This window comes from Solanum dulcamara, chromosome 7 (genome assembly GCF_947179165.1).
Source record: "Solanum dulcamara chromosome 7, daSolDulc1.2, whole genome shotgun sequence".
In the NCBI taxonomy this organism is placed as follows: Eukaryota; Viridiplantae; Streptophyta; class Magnoliopsida; order Solanales; family Solanaceae; genus Solanum; species Solanum dulcamara.
The window spans coordinates 8,366,516-8,383,964 of NC_077243.1; the positions used below are offsets into that span (position 1 = coordinate 8,366,516).

General features: G+C 33.5%; 2 protein-coding genes and 1 non-coding gene across 3 annotated transcripts; 1 reads left to right on the forward strand and 2 right to left on the reverse strand.

Annotated features, from left to right (window-relative positions):
• The first annotated feature begins 10,100 nt into the window (after positions 1–10,100).
• LOC129894459 (uncharacterized) lies at positions 10,101–11,353 on the forward strand. The gene is made up of 3 exons (XM_055970165.1): positions 10,101–10,510; positions 10,614–10,759; positions 11,014–11,353. The coding sequence occupies exons 1-3, from the start codon at positions 10,183–10,185 to the stop codon at positions 11,107–11,109; spliced, it is 570 nt and encodes a 189-aa protein (XP_055826140.1). The 5' UTR covers positions 10,101–10,182; the 3' UTR covers positions 11,110–11,353.
• A 2,530-nt stretch (positions 11,354–13,883) lies between these two features.
• On the reverse strand, positions 13,884–16,946 carry LOC129896950 (pentatricopeptide repeat-containing protein At2g20540-like). Its single transcript, XM_055972951.1, has 2 exons — positions 14,613–16,946; positions 13,884–14,525 (listed from the first exon to the last, which is right to left on the reverse strand). Exon 1 carries the CDS (start codon positions 16,618–16,620, stop codon positions 14,923–14,925), a length of 1,698 nt encoding a protein of 565 aa, XP_055828926.1. The 5' UTR covers positions 16,621–16,946; the 3' UTR covers positions 13,884–14,525; positions 14,613–14,922.
• On the reverse strand, positions 16,724–16,821 carry LOC129898069 (U6 spliceosomal RNA). The gene has a single exon (XR_008768987.1). It is a non-coding gene; the product is annotated as a U6 spliceosomal RNA (small nuclear RNA).
• Positions 16,947–17,449: the final 503 nt, after the last annotated feature.

Below are 17,449 nucleotides of genomic sequence, written 5' to 3' on the forward strand. Positions count from 1 at the left end.
GAAAATAAGTTCATTCAAATTCAGAAAAATATTTTTTTTTAGAAAAGAATAAGAAAAATAAATTTCATAAGTGATATTCCGCACAATTATCTACCCTCCATGTGCACTTATTTTCGTGTCGTGCAATATCTTGATCGATGCTAGAATGCGTATACACTGCCACCCTTGTCGTACAGGCAGCCTTTTCACGAAGAGAATAGCTATATTCTACAAGGTTAATATGCAGACAAATGCTACCTACTTCAAATTTTGTTACTTTCTAGGTACCATTTCAATTTTTTTTAAAAAAAATACATCCGGAAATTAAAGGTCTCTTTTTTTTTTTGCTTTATTTCTGCACTAGAAAACATCAAAAGTGAAAAGTCGAAGAAACGTAACATTAATTAGGAGAATTTTTGTGATTGAATTATCTGGAGAATAATAATACTATATATGACACAAAATCAAGATGTAGTTATAAAATCTTGTCTAAGTATATAATATGAGATAGTGTGATCAAATCATGATAGTGCTACTGGAGGAAGAAACAAAGGGAAAAAGGAGCACCATGAATTGTCATTCGTCGGATGTGAAGACACAAAAACCATAGAGAGGATTTGGCTCAGGCACTTTGATATTCTTTGTTCTCCCTTTCTTGGGTTATCGACACTTCATATGTACCTTCTTGTTTCTTTCCAATTTCCAACCACCAATCATATATATTCTTTTACTTTATCTTCATGAGAAATAGAGGGGGTTTGTTGTTAGGTTGGTAAAACACGATTTGACTCCATTATTTTTTACACTTAATTCCCGTTATCATTCGAAAATACAACAACAACATATATCCACCGTAATTAGTTTGGAGAGTGTGGAATATATGCAGATCTTATTCTTGCGTTTTCGTAAAAAATTCAGCTCAGATAACACATATCAAATAACATACAAAAGAAAAGAGATAAAATGAGTATTAGAGGAAGCATCACATAACATACATGAGAAAGAAGTACCTAGCCTGTTCGTATAAAGAAAAAAACATGTACGGAGTGCCAAACTATCACCAAGCCTAACCTGGCAGGAAGTGAGATAACAATCAACTGTCTACGTAACCTTCTATCCAAATCCTCCTATGCTCCTCGGTGGGTTGAAGATGTATCATATCCTATAATCAACTGTTTTTCCCAGTACTTTTTTAGTCTACCTCTACCCCTTTTCGAACCCAACATTGTCAACCGCTTACACCTCCTCGGGCATCCCTATATTTTTATGTATGTCAATAGGAACTTCGATGGATTGATTTGTTGGTGCCCACCCTGAGTCGACTATTGATTTGTCGCCCAAACCCATTTTTCTTTTGTAAATGTAGTCCATCACTACATTCCCTTCTTTCTTCACCTCTTTCCTCTTCTCCGAGAGAGAGCTGACCTCTCAGACAATATATGTGTTTAAAAAAATTAGATATATAAAAAGCAAAATTCACCGACTAAAAATTCTAAATTCTCTACACGTATTACATGGTCGACTAATTGATTGATTTTATGTTTTGAGTAGGACATTCACTAGTACGATCAATATGTGGGTGGATTACAACCATGCATGCATGAAACCTCAAAACTAGTTATCATCGTTTTTGTCAATAGTCAAAAGAAAGTCTATTTTATCATTAATGTGGAACGAGTAATGAATTAAACTTATTGAATCACAGGCATGAAGAAAACTAGTGCATGAGTGATGATTACAAATTAAAGAAGCCCATGTATTACTGTTTCAAGTACTTAGATATTCATTTTTATCAAAAAGAAAGTTACTCACTATCATTTAAACAATTGATTGATTAAACTTTCACAAGCACTTCATATTTGATAGGCTAAAATCTAGCTTTATTTGGATGTTATTGACTAAAACATGATAGAATTGGTTGACCATTTTGTCACATTTGTAACTATTTTGGTCAAACGTAACCTTTAAGGTAAATGGATCAGGCCAATGAATTCCCATTTCAGCATGCTTTCTTAATTCTCACATTTCCACAAGACTTGGGATTCAGTTTTTCTTGAATTCTGACGAGTTTTTACGATGACAACTAAGAATATGAAAAATAATAATAATAATTATATGATTAAAAAGCTATTCAGAAATTGTCTCCATCGACATCAATTGATGAAATTTGTATATGATGGAACCAAGTTGAAGCGACATGATTATCTCAATATTTTAAGATGATCTTTGCTGTTACAATATATAATTAACGTGTAAAATTCTATTTGTTGGTGAAATAAGAGTGCACGTTACCCTAATCAATAAAATATATATTCTTTTTTCTAGAAGAACAAAATGTTGTTTCTTAACTCATAAGTGATTGTCTTGGGTTCTAGGTATATAATATCAATTTTACACATTTTTAGATAGTGAAATTGATAGAAAATGAATTTGACTTATTGAGAAACCTTACCTTTTTTTCAAAAAACAAAACAAAAAGAAAGATGATATGGGCAATAATAATAATAATAATAATAATAATAATAATAATAATAATAATAATAATAATAATAATAATAATAATAATAATAATATATTCAACATTATTAAAACAAGTAACGGAAGTGATGCAAGATAGTTAGTATATGTTAGTGAAGCTGTTAGAATGAATCTGTTAGTACAGTGTAAAGGTCCAGCCAGCTGTAGTTAGTTATGCACAGTTGGCAAGTTAATTACAAAGCACATGTATTGAGGGTGTGTAAAATGTGAACTCTATAAATAGAGTCATACGTGTATATTCTGTGACTATCAATAAAATTTATCTCTGCTTCCTCTTCTATACTCTCCATCTTCTTTCTCACATAGAAGCTTTTGTATTCGAGTGTTAATGGAGTTCAGCTCCACTAGTTCTTAGAAATCTAATATGGTATCAGAGCATTCGAGACTAGGACAAGCTTTCCGCAAAGTTGTAATGATCCTCTTTTCAATTGAATTTTAGCCATGGTAGAATCAACTGTGACAGAGCCAACAGTAACAACACTTGAGCACAATCATCCGCTGTACTTACAACCTTCACATACACCTGGTGTAGCACTAATCACAACCAAACTCACTGGACCTGAAAACTATAGGCTTTGGAGTAGATCTATGAGGCTAGCATTGTTGATGAAAAACAAAGTAGGTTTTGTAAATGGAACTTGCTTGAAGAGCTCGTATAAAGGTGAATTGACAACTCAATAGGAGAGGTGTAATGCAGTAGTTCTCTCATGGATAAGTAGCATAGTAGCAAGTAATTTGATAACTACAATAGTATATGAATCCGATTCCAAGCGAGTATGGGTGACTTCAAAGAGAGATTTGATAAATCAAATCTTATCAGAATTTATCAACTTTGGACAGAGGTAGCTACTCTGAAACAAGGTACATATTCTGTAACAAACTACTACTCTAAATTGAGGAATTTATGGGATGAGATTGATGTATTGGTGCCCTCTCCTTTATATGGGTGTACTGAAGCTAGGCCTTATATTGAACATCTACATCAACAAAGGTTGATGATGTTCTTAATGGGATTAAATAAGTCCTAGAGTCATTAAGAAGTGATATACTGCTTAAGGCTGAGGTGCCAAATATGAACCAAGCCTATACAACTATGATTCAAAAAGAAAGCCAAAGAGTATTAGGTGTAGTAGACATAAATAAGGAACCACTCATTATGATGGCAGGAAGAAGACAAGAATTTAAAGGAAAAAATCAATCCCAAACAATACAGTATGTGAGATATGTGTTATAAGAATCACGTAACAGAGAAGTGTTACATGTTAATTGGATATCCTCTTGGTTTTAAGAGTAAGAAAAAGCAGCAGTGATCAGCAAGTGGATATGGATCTTATCTGAACAACAATGAAGGTTTCAAATCAGGATCTTACAATTAGACTAAAAATTTCGAATCTTAAGTCAATAATGTTTCAGCTGAAAAACACAAGCAGGAATATGAACTCAGAGAAGAGAAGCATAATCGAGTAAAAAACCTATTACACAATAAGAAATCAGCTGATTGCAAAGCAAACTTGGCTAGTAATGTTTCCTTAATGACTGAATCTTCTGCATATAAATGGATAATAGACTCAGGAGCAACTCATCATGTAACTTCTTATGAAGAGTTATTAAATAAGATAAAGTATGTAAGGAGTAAACAATCTAATTCAGTCCAACTACCTACACAAAGTAAGACATATGTAAAAGATACAGGAAACTCAGTTATTCTTGAGGACTTGACAGTCAAGAATGTCCTCCATGTACCTGATTTTAAGTTTAATCTACTATCAATAGCCAAACTCACTAAGGATTTATCCTGAAATGTGAGTTTCTTTCCTCATTTCTGTGTGTTGCAGGCATTCTACAGTGGTAAGGTGATTGGGATTGGTAGACTGAGCAATGGACTATACATATTGAAGACTGAGATTATTGCTGTAGCTTATTCCACTTCACAAAAAGACACATGTTTGACTGAGTTGTGACATCTCAGACTTGATCATCCATTTAGCAAAGCAATGGAACACATTTCTTTTCTCAGGGAACACCTAGGTACCAACGCACATCATAATTGTCAAATATGTGCACTAGCTAAGCAGAGTAGACTGACCTTTCCTGATAGTGTAACTAAGTCCAGTCATATTTTTTAGCTCATACATGTTGATGTTTGGGGACCATACAAAGTACCTACCTATGATAGGAAATAAGATTTTGTGATAATTATTGATGATTACAGTAGGTTTACCTGGTTATGTTTGATTCAGAATAAGATCGATGTGCACATTGTATTGAAATATTTCTTACTCCTTGTTAATATACAGTTTGGTATTATAGTACAAGTTGTAAGAACAAATAATGGCACAAGGTTTTTTAACTCTAAATGCAACACATTATTTACTTTCCTTGAAATCATTCATCAAAATTCTTGTGCATTTACCCCTCAATAGAATGGCACTATTGAAAGAAAATACAGACATATATTGAATACAACAAGAGACTTAAGATTTCAAAATTGGATGCCTGTTAAATTTTAGGGGAATCGTGTTAAAACAACAACTTATTTGATTAATAGGATCCCTACTATAGTTCTACAAGGCAAAACACCTTATGAGATGCTCCATGGGAAAGAACCAAATATAGAACACATGAGAGTCTTTGGTTGTTTATGTTTTGCATCAGTCTTACCAAGAACAGATAAATTTGCTCCTAGGGTCAAGAGGTCTCTGTTCATGAGATACTCAAAAACTTAAAAAGGATACAGACTCATGAATTTAGAGACTCAGTATTTTTCTGTTAGTAGGGATGTCACTTTTATAAGGCACATATTTCCCTTCAAAGAGGTAGCAGTCAGCTCTATAGATCTGTCAGCACAAAGTTGTGATCCTACTATGCAACTGGACATGTTTTCTCCACAACCTTATAGGCTTTATGATGATCAGGTGAAATTTACTACTCTTAATCAAGAATAATTGCCAGATGACCAGGATCATGCTGTTGCTCTTGAAGATCATGGAGATCTAATACAGCCACAAGTTGATCCTCCTACTCATGATGAAAATGCTAAAGTTGTACCATCAGAGAATGTCATTCCTACTGAAGTTGCTGCAGTTCCTATTCTATCTAGAAGAACTGATAGAGTCTCTAAACCTCTACTTTGTCATAAGGACTACTTAGTCCCAAACAAGACTAATATGTCCTGCTTATATCCTATTGCCCACTGTTTATCATATGATCATCTAACTATTTCGTGTCAGACTTACATTAAAACTTTCTCAGTTGTTGTGGAACCTTCAAGCTTTAAGAAAGCATCTAAGCATAAACAATGGATAGATGCCATGCAATCTAAAGTGGATGCATTAGAACAGAATAATTCATGGACTATAGTTGACTTACCTCTTGGTAAGAAACCTATTAGTTCTAAGTAGGTATATAAGGTAAAACACAAAGATAATGGGGAAATAGAAAGGTACAAAGCTAAGTTGATAGCCAAGGGTTACAATAAATAAGAAAGACTTGATTACCATAAAACTTTTTCTCCTGTAGCTAAAATGATTACTGTGAGTACTATGATTGGTGTAACAGCTTCTTATCATTGGCCTTTGTACCAGATGGATGTCCATAATGCCTTCTTTCAAGGTCATCTTTCTGAAGAAGTCTATATGGAATTGCCTCAAGATTTTCATAGGCAGGGAGAGAATAAGGTCTGTAGACTTTTGAAGTCACTATATGGCCTGAAGCAGGCCTCTAGACAATGGAACCTCAAATTGACTGATGCTTTGAATGCAACTGGATACTCTCAAAGCCCATATGATCACTCATTTTTTACCAAGAAGGTTGGTAGTGCTAGTGCTATTGTGTTGATTTATGTAGATGATCTACTCATAACAGGCAGTAGCAACACATTAATTCAAGTTTTAAAAGCCACATTACACAACAACTTCAAAATGCAAGATTTTGGTGATTTAAAATATTTCCTTGGAATTGAGGTATTGAGATTCAAAAGTGGTATTATTCTCAACCAAAGAAAATATACACTAGAATTGATCTTTGATTGTGGTCTTGGAGGTTCAAAAACAGCAACTACACCTTTAGAAGCACATATCAAACTGACTACTATTGACTATAATGAAGCTATAGGAAAGACAGGTGATCCTTTATTCATTGATGTCACTGCATATCAAAGGCTTATAGGTAGGCTACTATATTTGACAACTACTAGACCAGACATAAGCTTTACAGTGCAAGTATTATCTCAGACACACAGTAAGTAGAAGCTCAGCTGAAGCTGAGTATAGAAGTATGGCTGCAGCAGTATCAGAAATCATTTGGATTCTTGGAGTATTGAAAGAGTTGAAGGTGAATGTAACTACTCCTGTAAGAATACATTGTGACAGCAAAGTTGCTATTCAAATTGGTGTTAATTCAATCTTTCATGAGAGGACTAAGCACATTGAAATTGATTGCCACTTTGTGAGGAAAATGATCAAGAGTGGACTGATACAAACGGAATATGTCAATATAAAGGAGCAACTAGCAGACCTTCTTACAAAAGGCCTGGGGACTTCACAACATCATTTGTTATTGAACAAGCTTGGAGTTTTTAATATTTACACAACCTCCAGCTTGAGGGGGAGTATTAAAACAAGTAACGAAAGTGATGCAAGATAGTTAGTATATGTTAGTGAATCTGTTAGAATGAATCTATTAGTACAGTGTAAAGGTCCGGCCAATTATAGTTAGTTATGCACAACTGACAAGTTAGTTACAAAGCACATGTATTGAGGGTGTAGTTATGCACAGCTGATAAGTTAGTTACAAAGCACATGTATTGAGGGTGTGTAAAATGTGAACTCTATAAATAGAGTCATACATGTATATTCTATGACTATCAATAAAAATTCTCTCTGCTCTGCTCTATCTTCTATACTCTCCATCTTTTTCATGTAAAAGCTTTTGTATTCGAGTGTTAATGGAGTTCAGCTCCACTAGGTCTTAGAAATCTAATAAACATAATCACACAAGTGTATTCTGAAGAGGATGATATATATCCTCAATTTTATTTTAATTTATAAAAATAAAGAGATTGCTTTTTATATAGTAAAGAAGATATGGGCAATAGGCAAAAATAAATAAATTATATTGATGTATGCTCCTTTTAAGGGATGCAAAAATGGTAGGAGTATTGAGGTCAGAAAAATAACAGAGGCTGCTGAGTGAAAGAAAAAAAGAAAAAAAAATGATTACGACAAAAAAACAGTGTCTCATATTGCACGAGCAAAGATATATAAAAAGAGAAAGACGAAATTGTTTTTCAATTCACTTTTCCCTCACTACTAAAAAAAGTGTTTTTTTTTTCTTTTTCTTTGTATAGGATTCACACGCGACAAGCACTTATGAGGGTTGTTTGGGTGTGGTGCATGCTTCTTGTGTGGATAGTTTTAGAAGACCCCACAATCATTTTATTATTTCCCTACGAAATTTCACGTTTTTAGTTTTTGTTTTATTTGGTGAGACATGCCAAACATCCCCTATTGTATCCATCAATTTTCTCACTCTACCCACCTTTGTTTGAGAAGTTCAATCGTCAGAGTCTAACCTCTTTTTTATTGTGGCTAAAAATACATATCGAAAAGTTTGGGGGAAATAAAAGATCATTATTTAAAAGTTTATATAGGAATATACTAAAAGCATACTCCCTCTTGTCCATATATCAAATAAATTATTGGAATATGATATATTAAGAATATAAATTAAAGATTACTTTTTACTATTATTTTTTTAATTATTATTATTAAATGAATTTAAGAAAATATAAAGTAGTTTAAAATCTAATTAAATGAATGATAAACATGAAAAAAGTCTCAATAATTTTTTTGAAATTTTGAATAATTTATTTATTTTAAATTATAAAATAAATTTCAAAAAATTACTTAATATGGATTAGAGGTGTATTTTCTAATATGATTGTTTTTCTTTAAAGATTGTTGTTTTACATTTCCTGAGATTCAATTATGTTAACTTTTTAATTAAATCCTAGTAACCTGTTTTGGATTGGAAGAAATTCTTTCTCGACTTTTCATGTACTTTAGTCTTTACATTCATCGTCAGATATTATATGAAGGCATTATATAGCATAAATACATTAAAAAGATAAAATATATTAAAATTTATAATTATACGTTAACTATAATTTCAAAATAAGTGGATTGTTAGGGGTAATGGAATCTTAAGACATTAATTAAATATTGTTTTTTATTTTTATCCTTTTTAATTACTCCTTCAAAGCAATTAAAGTTTTTTGAACTCATCACATAGAAAATCCAATTGAAGGGTAAAACTGGAAGAAAAATCTAAAATTATTCTTAAATAATGAATAATTAAGTTAATTTGACTTATAAAAAATTCGTCATCAATTTAATTATTTTAAAATGAGGGAGTAATATTTATGTAATGATGGATTCATATCAATAAAATATTCCTTACAATTTTATAAATGGATATGAGGAAGATCTTGTATAGACAAATTTTATTATATCTTTTATGAAATAAAAACACTAATTTGGATAAGAATTTTATCATATGACTAGAAATCAGGTCATTAAAAATAAAATTAAAATAAAAAAAGTGTCACGTGAAGCGAAGTGCTTGGAAGGAAGCAGGTAGAAGTTGGCGAGTCAGCATAGTGGTAAAAAGCCTTGGCAGTAGAATGACGTAAAGCATTGTGTTTACGTGCGATAATAGCAAACACCTAACGACACTGGTGTGAGGTAAAAATAAAATAGAAATTCAAATTTAATCGAATTCAAATTAAATAATAAACATTAAAAAGGACACCAAAAGAGCAACACTTTCTCATTATTCACATCACTTCCTACTCTATTGCAGAACAGCTGGTACTTAAAATCTTCGTAAAACGTATCTCTCATTATTAAATTAAGCAGTTCAAAATTAATCGTGATGGATAGTTTAGGAATTGATCAATTCAAATCTTACAACAATTCAACGAAATTTAATGAAGAAACATATTTCAAATATGTGCTCACCGTTTAAAAAGTTGGGCCACAAAATACATTCACAGTCACTCTTTAGTAAACATGATTTTCATTCGTTTTTAGATTTTCATTACTTCCGCTGATGACACTTATTATATACGTTTTAATCAGTTACAGAATCAGAAATTTTAATTTAAAAATTAAAAAATATATAAAAAAGTTATGAATAAGTTGAGAGAATTCATTATTTACACACTAAAAGAAGTTTCAAGATGAACCCTCTTCCATCCACTTGGCTCCGCCGCTGATTCAAGCTACTTCAGCCAAAAAAAATCAAACTCGACACTCATCAATCGCCCAAACGTGGTCGTATATTAATTCCTAAGATATATATTTAATTAATATTTTAAGACATACTTTTTTATATACATATTGATACGAAAAAAATTATAAATTATAATATTTTTTATTTAGTTTAAAAAATAAAATTAATTTAAATTTATTTAACTTTTAAAGATTAGGCAAATTCAGTCTATTCTGAAACGGAGGGCTTGATTTTTATTACAAGAATATACGTTAGTGGGTGAGTGTGGCTATAAAGTTCGTTATCTCCCTTCACTTTAACACTGCTACTTCTTCTCCACAAAACAGTTTTTAGAGAGAGAAGGAAAAAAACGCTTTTAGTAAATTGAGAGAGATGGGCAACTGCCAAGCCATTGATAATGCAACTTTGCTTATACAACACCCAAGCGGTAGAGTTGACAAACTCTATTGGCCTGTTACTGCTAACGAAATCATGAAGATGAATCCGGGTCATTATGTTGCTCTTCTTCTTACCACCACCACCTTGTGTCCGCCCACTAATCCTTCCTCCGCCACCGCTTCCACCGCCAAAAAAGTTAACACTGTGACGACTAATACTAGTGGTACTAATAATATTCCAGTTCGTATAACACGTATTAAGCTTCTCAAACCGACGGATACTCTTGTTGTGGGTCATGTTTACAGACTAATTACTACTCAAGGTTAGTTCTATCTTCTAATTTCTTTGATTTTTTGGTTAATTAACGAGTAGTGGACTAAAATTAGTGTTCTTAATTACTGAGTTTTGTGTTGCTAATTATACAGAGGTGATGAAAGGATTATGGGCTAAGAAGTATTCGAAGATGAAGCAGCAGCAAATAGAATCCGGTGACAAGAATAGTGAAAAATCAACGAATTCACACTCTAAGAATGGTGTTGTTAGAAGATCTGATTTGGACAACTCCAAACAGGTGATTTTTTATTTACAAGTAGTAAGACGAAGAAAAGGAACGATTATGTGCAGAATTTTCTCAATCATACAGAATAGAAATGAAGAAGATAAGATAAAAAGTGATAAATTTTATTTGTTTTTCTTTTTCGACTTTCAAAAATATATACGCCACTTGTTTGTGTTTAATCTTTTGAAAGGACAAAAAAAAAATATGAACATCAATTAACAACAGTTTATGATAAAGTATTAACACGAAATTATTCATTATTTCAGGTGAAACAAGAAAAGCATCGGAACTCAACAGGTGCAAAACCCAGAACATGGCATCCCAAACTCCATAGCATATCTGAGGCTACAATCCGAGATTAATTCGATGCTTCTATTTTGATTTGTGTATGAGATTCTGCAGTAATTGAAGGACAAAATCACTTCCACCAGGAAAACAAACAACAGATCCATGACTTGAGATGGGTAGTTTTCCGTCATCACATTAGAGTTAATTAATGACATGTACAGCAAATATGAGGAAAAAGAAACTCACATCATGGCTCAACTTTTGTAATCATTTGGAAGGCCTTCTTTAAATTGAAAATCATTGTGGGCTTTGTTTGGATCGGAGCACCAAATTTTGTTTACTTATTTGGATTCTAAAAGTCTTACAATGTTGAGCAATTTCTAGACCCTAGTGGGTGGGTGCCCTACTAAGAATGGCTCTTATAAGTCTTCATGGGATAAATCATCCAACAGCTTTGATAATGAACCTAGGATTGGATTCTTGTTAAAGAAATGATCACTCAAGATCTGGACATTAGATGGGTGGACAATTCGGGATGAGTCTTTCTCCTATGCCCATGTTACAAAAAATGAATTTTGAGTGTAACTCTAACTTAAAAGATACCTCGAAAAGTGAGAATTGCCCAACTCATCCCTTTCCTATTATTACTCTATTAGTTTTTCTTTCTTTTTTTCTATTTCTTTTCTTTGGTAGATTTGTGGGGACTGGGGTAGCTCCATAATGTGGCCTTTAATTGCTAGAGTGAATCAGATCTTTCAATGACCAGGCAAAAAAAAAATATCATGCTTGTAATATTTTAAATTATCAACTACATCAGAGTTGGGTTAATAATATCAATAACTTCGTCTAAACTTCCAAACATTTACACTAGTAGGGACTAGGAAATTTAAACCAACTATTTACTTTTTATTATGTGTGTCATATATTGGAGTGAAAAACATTACCTATACAACTAGTTGTGCAACTTTTTTATATTATCAAGTCACTTGATAGGTACTAGTTACTTAAACAATAGGTAAGACTAATAACATTCTAAGAAAGTCAAAATTGCACCGATAATTTAAATTTTACTAGAAATACTGAAGGTTATGCAAATTAGGAACTTCAGTTGTTCTTTGGAAGAGAGATGGCGCACACAATTTTGGGATATTCCCAAAAAATAAATCAACTTCCCCTGTTACTACTTTAATGCTTTCATAATGGTATAAAAAACAACAATTATAACCGTCTAAAAGACGCGAAGGAATTATTTTGATTCTGCAGAAATCTTTTAGATATTATGATACTTTCGCGTATTATATGGCACATTATACAAAACGATAAGGGCAACCTATTTTCCCATGATGACGCTCTGTTCCACAAACTTAATATACTAATCACTATCTTAACAAATAATAGCAACAATAATTTGAAAAAAAAACAAATGCTTTTACTTAACATATTCTACAGGCAGGGCATCACTAAGATTATTTTAGGTTCCACTAAGTAAAGAAACCCCATTAGGTAGCATAAAACCATAATGAAATTCTAAAAATGGATCATCTTGCCACCTTTGATATGGTTGGTATAAGTCAGCTCAAAAATATTCTTAACACGATATGATATTTTCTATTTTGAGTCCAATTTGAACGATTTTCTAAAAGACTTCACACCATTAAGAATATTTGTACACCCTATTATAAGTAACTTTTTATTTTTCAAGCTATTAGTATGAATGTTTGTTTGCACACCGAAGAAATATGATGTAATGGTCCAACAATGTCACTATTTATATGGGAGGAGCTACAAAACCCCACTCTGCAAAGAAAACTATTCTCAGATGCCAATTCAAGTGGGGAAAGTAATTTGCTTAATCATTATATGGCTTACGGCCTGCGGGGTATCTATAAAGTATATAATAGTAGTAAAGTAGCTAGCATTCTTTGTGATAGGTATAATGAATGGGACAACAACTGATGAGCAAAAGTTTAAGAATATTTTCTAGTGATAATGCTTTGTTCATTTTTGACTAAAAGCAATCATTTCAGTCTTCTTTTGTTGCACTAGAACAAGCCTGCATGTGCATAATGCCTTTCTTCTAGTTTCCCCACAAAACCATTTAGATCCTTCTTTTCTTTAACATTTCCCAGCTACAAGCCTACTCCCTACACTACTAGTTGGAGAAAACAAAAGATAGCTTTTCAAAATTGGCTCTTGTAAAATGGTAGTACAAAAATATTATCGGTTGATTCAATATCGAGTGCTACCATTTGGAGAGAAATTTAGCCAACTCAAATGAAGACTAACACAAAAATGTGGAGATCATATCTATTTGTAGGACCTTCATTTGATTTGGATTTCCTAATCTAAGATGTGAAGGGAACTCATAATTACTAACCAGCAAGTGCAACCATGGTGCATCTCCTACGTCTCTAACTTCTCCACCGATAATTTAGTGGCACCAGAGAATGATGGTAATGTTATGAAAAGTGAAGCTCAATTAATTTTGGTAAGCCAGTGCAAGTCACTAACACGTATCTACAGTTTTGGTCCAATTTTCCTCTTGAAAACAAAGGGTTAGGTTCCAAACGCTGGGACTAGACAACCACATATCATTGACCCCCTAGATACTTTATAGGAAATTATTTATTGAAATCCTAGAGACCACAAAAGAAAAAGCTTGAAGGATGTGGCCTCGGTATAAACACAGACATTCTAATTTAAAACATCACTCTGCAATTTTCAGTATGGCAAATCATGCCTGAAAATTTGGGATGAGTACACCTTGAGAACATCTGATCAATGACAAGACACATCGGAAAATTTATGGTTGGCTTTTGAGATAGTCTAGAATGGGCCAAGTAATGCAGAAGAAATAAGGTCATGTGAGATGGATGCAAAAATCAATAAACATAATTCAAGAACTTATGCTGTAACTGATTAAAGAGTGATACAAAAGAGGAAACGAGTCAGCAAGCAAAATTAAGAGAGAGAGAGAGAGCATAGGAGAAATAAAAGTGCACACATTTTCATTGATTACTTACAAGGAGAATGAACCCAGTATCCAGTGTGAATTCCTAGAAAGAAGCCAAAGTTTATCTGGACAGGAATGCAGAAAATTACACAGAAAACATGTGTTATAGCTCAAGGGAAAAAAAAGCAAAACAGAGATTCAAGAAGATAGAGATTAAGGGGAACTCATAAAGCAGTCGGACTGTGACCATTGTCACTCGTTAAGCTTCCCAATATAATTGATTTATAGGAGATCCAGCCCTCTCTACTTCTACTGTTGTCTAGTTCTGTGCATAACTTAAATACCAGAACATCCTTCCATCCCTCGTTCAATCTGTTATACTGGGAAACTCATACAATTGAAAAATATATCATATCTAAAGAGGTTGACTTTCTGCTGCACCTTATGCATGAGACCTCATATCAAAAGCAAGCCCTTCCGTTGGCTGGTATAGTAGATTCCAAATCATTAAAAGATGAAAACGATAGGAACCTGACACTTGAGATAAACAAGATAGGAACCTCAGACTTCAATTCAGTTCTGTAAAGTTAAAATCTAAAAAATATAAAATCAGAATAGCCTTACAGATTACGCTCAGCTACGACCATTTTGTTCAGCATTCTTTACAGATATAAGTGATCTTTCCCGGAACTGACTACTATGAGTAGTCATCATCGAAAAATTCTTCTTCTAAAAGTATAAAAATCAGAAACAGACTATAAAAAACGGATCTCTCGGTCGCAACAAGTTCTTAACTTCATACTATGCCAATTTAAGTTTCTGAAATCAGATTCATGGAACCAAATGCCAAAGTCTAGCTTTTCACCAAGACAAGCTGCTGCTTCCTCATTCTCTCACTCAATGAATGTATGCATGGTGTTAGCAATAATGCCTTCTAGGAAAGCACTATCCAAACTTCGTTTAATTTGTTCAGAACTTCCAAAATCTGTGGGTGTAGCTTATCAGCAACACGAAACTCGTGAACAACACCATTCACCTCAATCCAACTACATCCAATGTCCGATTGGGTCTTTCTATGACCCATTGCTTTCCTCACTTCGGAAACTTTCTCCCAGTCGCCTAGAGATGCATACAAATTAGAGAGCAGTACCTCACTTCCACTGGGTCCATCAGAGTTAAGCTGCTTTATAAAATCTATAATGCTGTTACCCAGGAAAATATTACGATGGATTCTACAAGCACTGAGCAAAGCCCTCCATATGACTATATCAGGTTTTATGTGCATACTCTTTACAACTTCAACTGCCTTTTCCAAGTATCCAGCACGTCCAAGTAAATCAACATAACAGCCATAGTGCTCAATCTGAGGTTTAAGTCCCCATAAGTTCTCTATGTTATAGAAGATTGACGAACCGTCTTCTACCAGACCTGAATGGCTACACGCATTTAGTACCCCTATAATAGTCACTTCATTTAGATTAACATTTTCATTTAACATCCTATTAAACACGGTTAAGGCATGCTCACCAAGCCCATGATATGATAAACCTGATATCATACTAGTGAAATTGTGTACATCAGGTCTTGGAATTCTATTGAAAATCAATCGTGCAATATCTATTCTACCACATTTTGCATACATGTCAATAAGAGCAGTAGATATATTTGAACTGTCACGAATTTCATTCCTCGTAATATAAGCATGAATCCAATTTCCCTGTTCTAAGGCCCCAAGATTAGCACAAGCAGACAGAGCACAAACAAGAACAGCCTCATTAGGCCTTACCTTATCCTCAAGGGAGCATACCATTTCATTCAAATATAGAAGTACCTCCATATACCTTCCGTTTCCAGCAAAACCCGATATGATAACAGCCCAAGAAACATCATTTCGCACTGGCATTTCATAAAAGATTTCACACGCTTGATACATCTCACCATTATTTGCATACCCACATATCAAACTAGTCCAAGAGAACACATCTCTTTCAGTCATTCTGTCAAACACTTTGTATGCATCATCTGTAATCTTGAAAACCGAATACATACTAATCAATGAATTCCCCACATATAAGTTTGATTCCAACCCATATCTCACTACCAGACCATGAACCATTTTTCCGTGTACAATTGATCTTTGGTGGGCACATGACGTAACAATAAAAGTGAACGTATACTCGTCCGGAAGAACTCGAACCCAAATGGGGTGGTCTAAATTCAAGAGTTGGCGGAAAAGACTGAAACTTTCTGAAGAATTTTGAAGTTTGCAATAGGCTCTGATCATCAGATTCCATATCAGAATGGGTGGTGAAGATAGAGGATAGTGAAGAAGCAGAAAATTTGCTGAGGTAATTTCCTTGATATGCAGATAACAGTGAATCAGAGAATTAACTAAAGAAGCAGTTGATGAGAGGGCTTTGGTGAGTATTTGGGCATGTATTTGCTTCAGTTGAGATTTAGGTGGGCGTTGGTGTAGCAATTTAGACAATTCTTTCCGCGTTATGTGAAAATTCTGGCTGGAAACTTTGTCTTGAAAGACGGCGGGAAAAGTGGCTGTTGAAGAATAATAGATTCGACATTTGAGTTTAATAACAGTGAAGTGTTTGGCTTTACGCCATGAAAGAAAGCGCATTTGCAGTTTCACAAAGAAGAACAGAAGCTGGAAATCAATTGGGATTCTCAGCTATAATAATCGAATATTCAGTGCTCTGCTAAATCACTTGCCTACATTTTTTTTTTTTTTGGATTATTTCTTGATTGTGCGTGTCATTCTTGCGCGGCCTTATTAATCTTCTCGATATCGTTCCAATTTTATTGGATGTTCCGAAGAGACTGACTTGCCTGCATCATTTCACAGAAATGAGTTTAAGATTTGTCTGCCCAAAGTTCGATTCGATCATAATGGATTGCATCAAAACACGAAAGTTGATATATATATTCTTCTTAAACTATAAACTTAGTGTTATAAAATAATAAAATTATAAGAAAAGTAAACAAAGGACCAAAGGGAAAAACAAAGCAGAGAGAGTTTGAGAGAATCGTGTACATTTTCATTGTCAAATTTGATAATTTATAGGCAAAGATTAGTTGACACAATTGACAAAAGAAAAAGGGGCAGGGGAAAAGTAAACGAAAGAAAATGACATCCATTAATTCCTAACACTCCTCCTTGGATGTCCATAAAAAAATAAATTCTAGTAAAAAAATAAATATATACAGCCATCCTAAACGCCCATATATGTTGTGCCTCATTAAAATCTTACTAGGAAAAACCCAGTGGGAAAAAGCCTAACGAAGAAACAAGAGTACACACATTTGATAATACGTCTTGAGTGTTGTCTCATTAAAAACCTTGTTAAGAAAACCCAGTGAGACAAAACCCAGTGAGACTAAGGAAAAAAGAGTGCAGCGGGTATTATACTCCCCTTGATGAAGACATCAGTTAATATCTCGAAAATGAC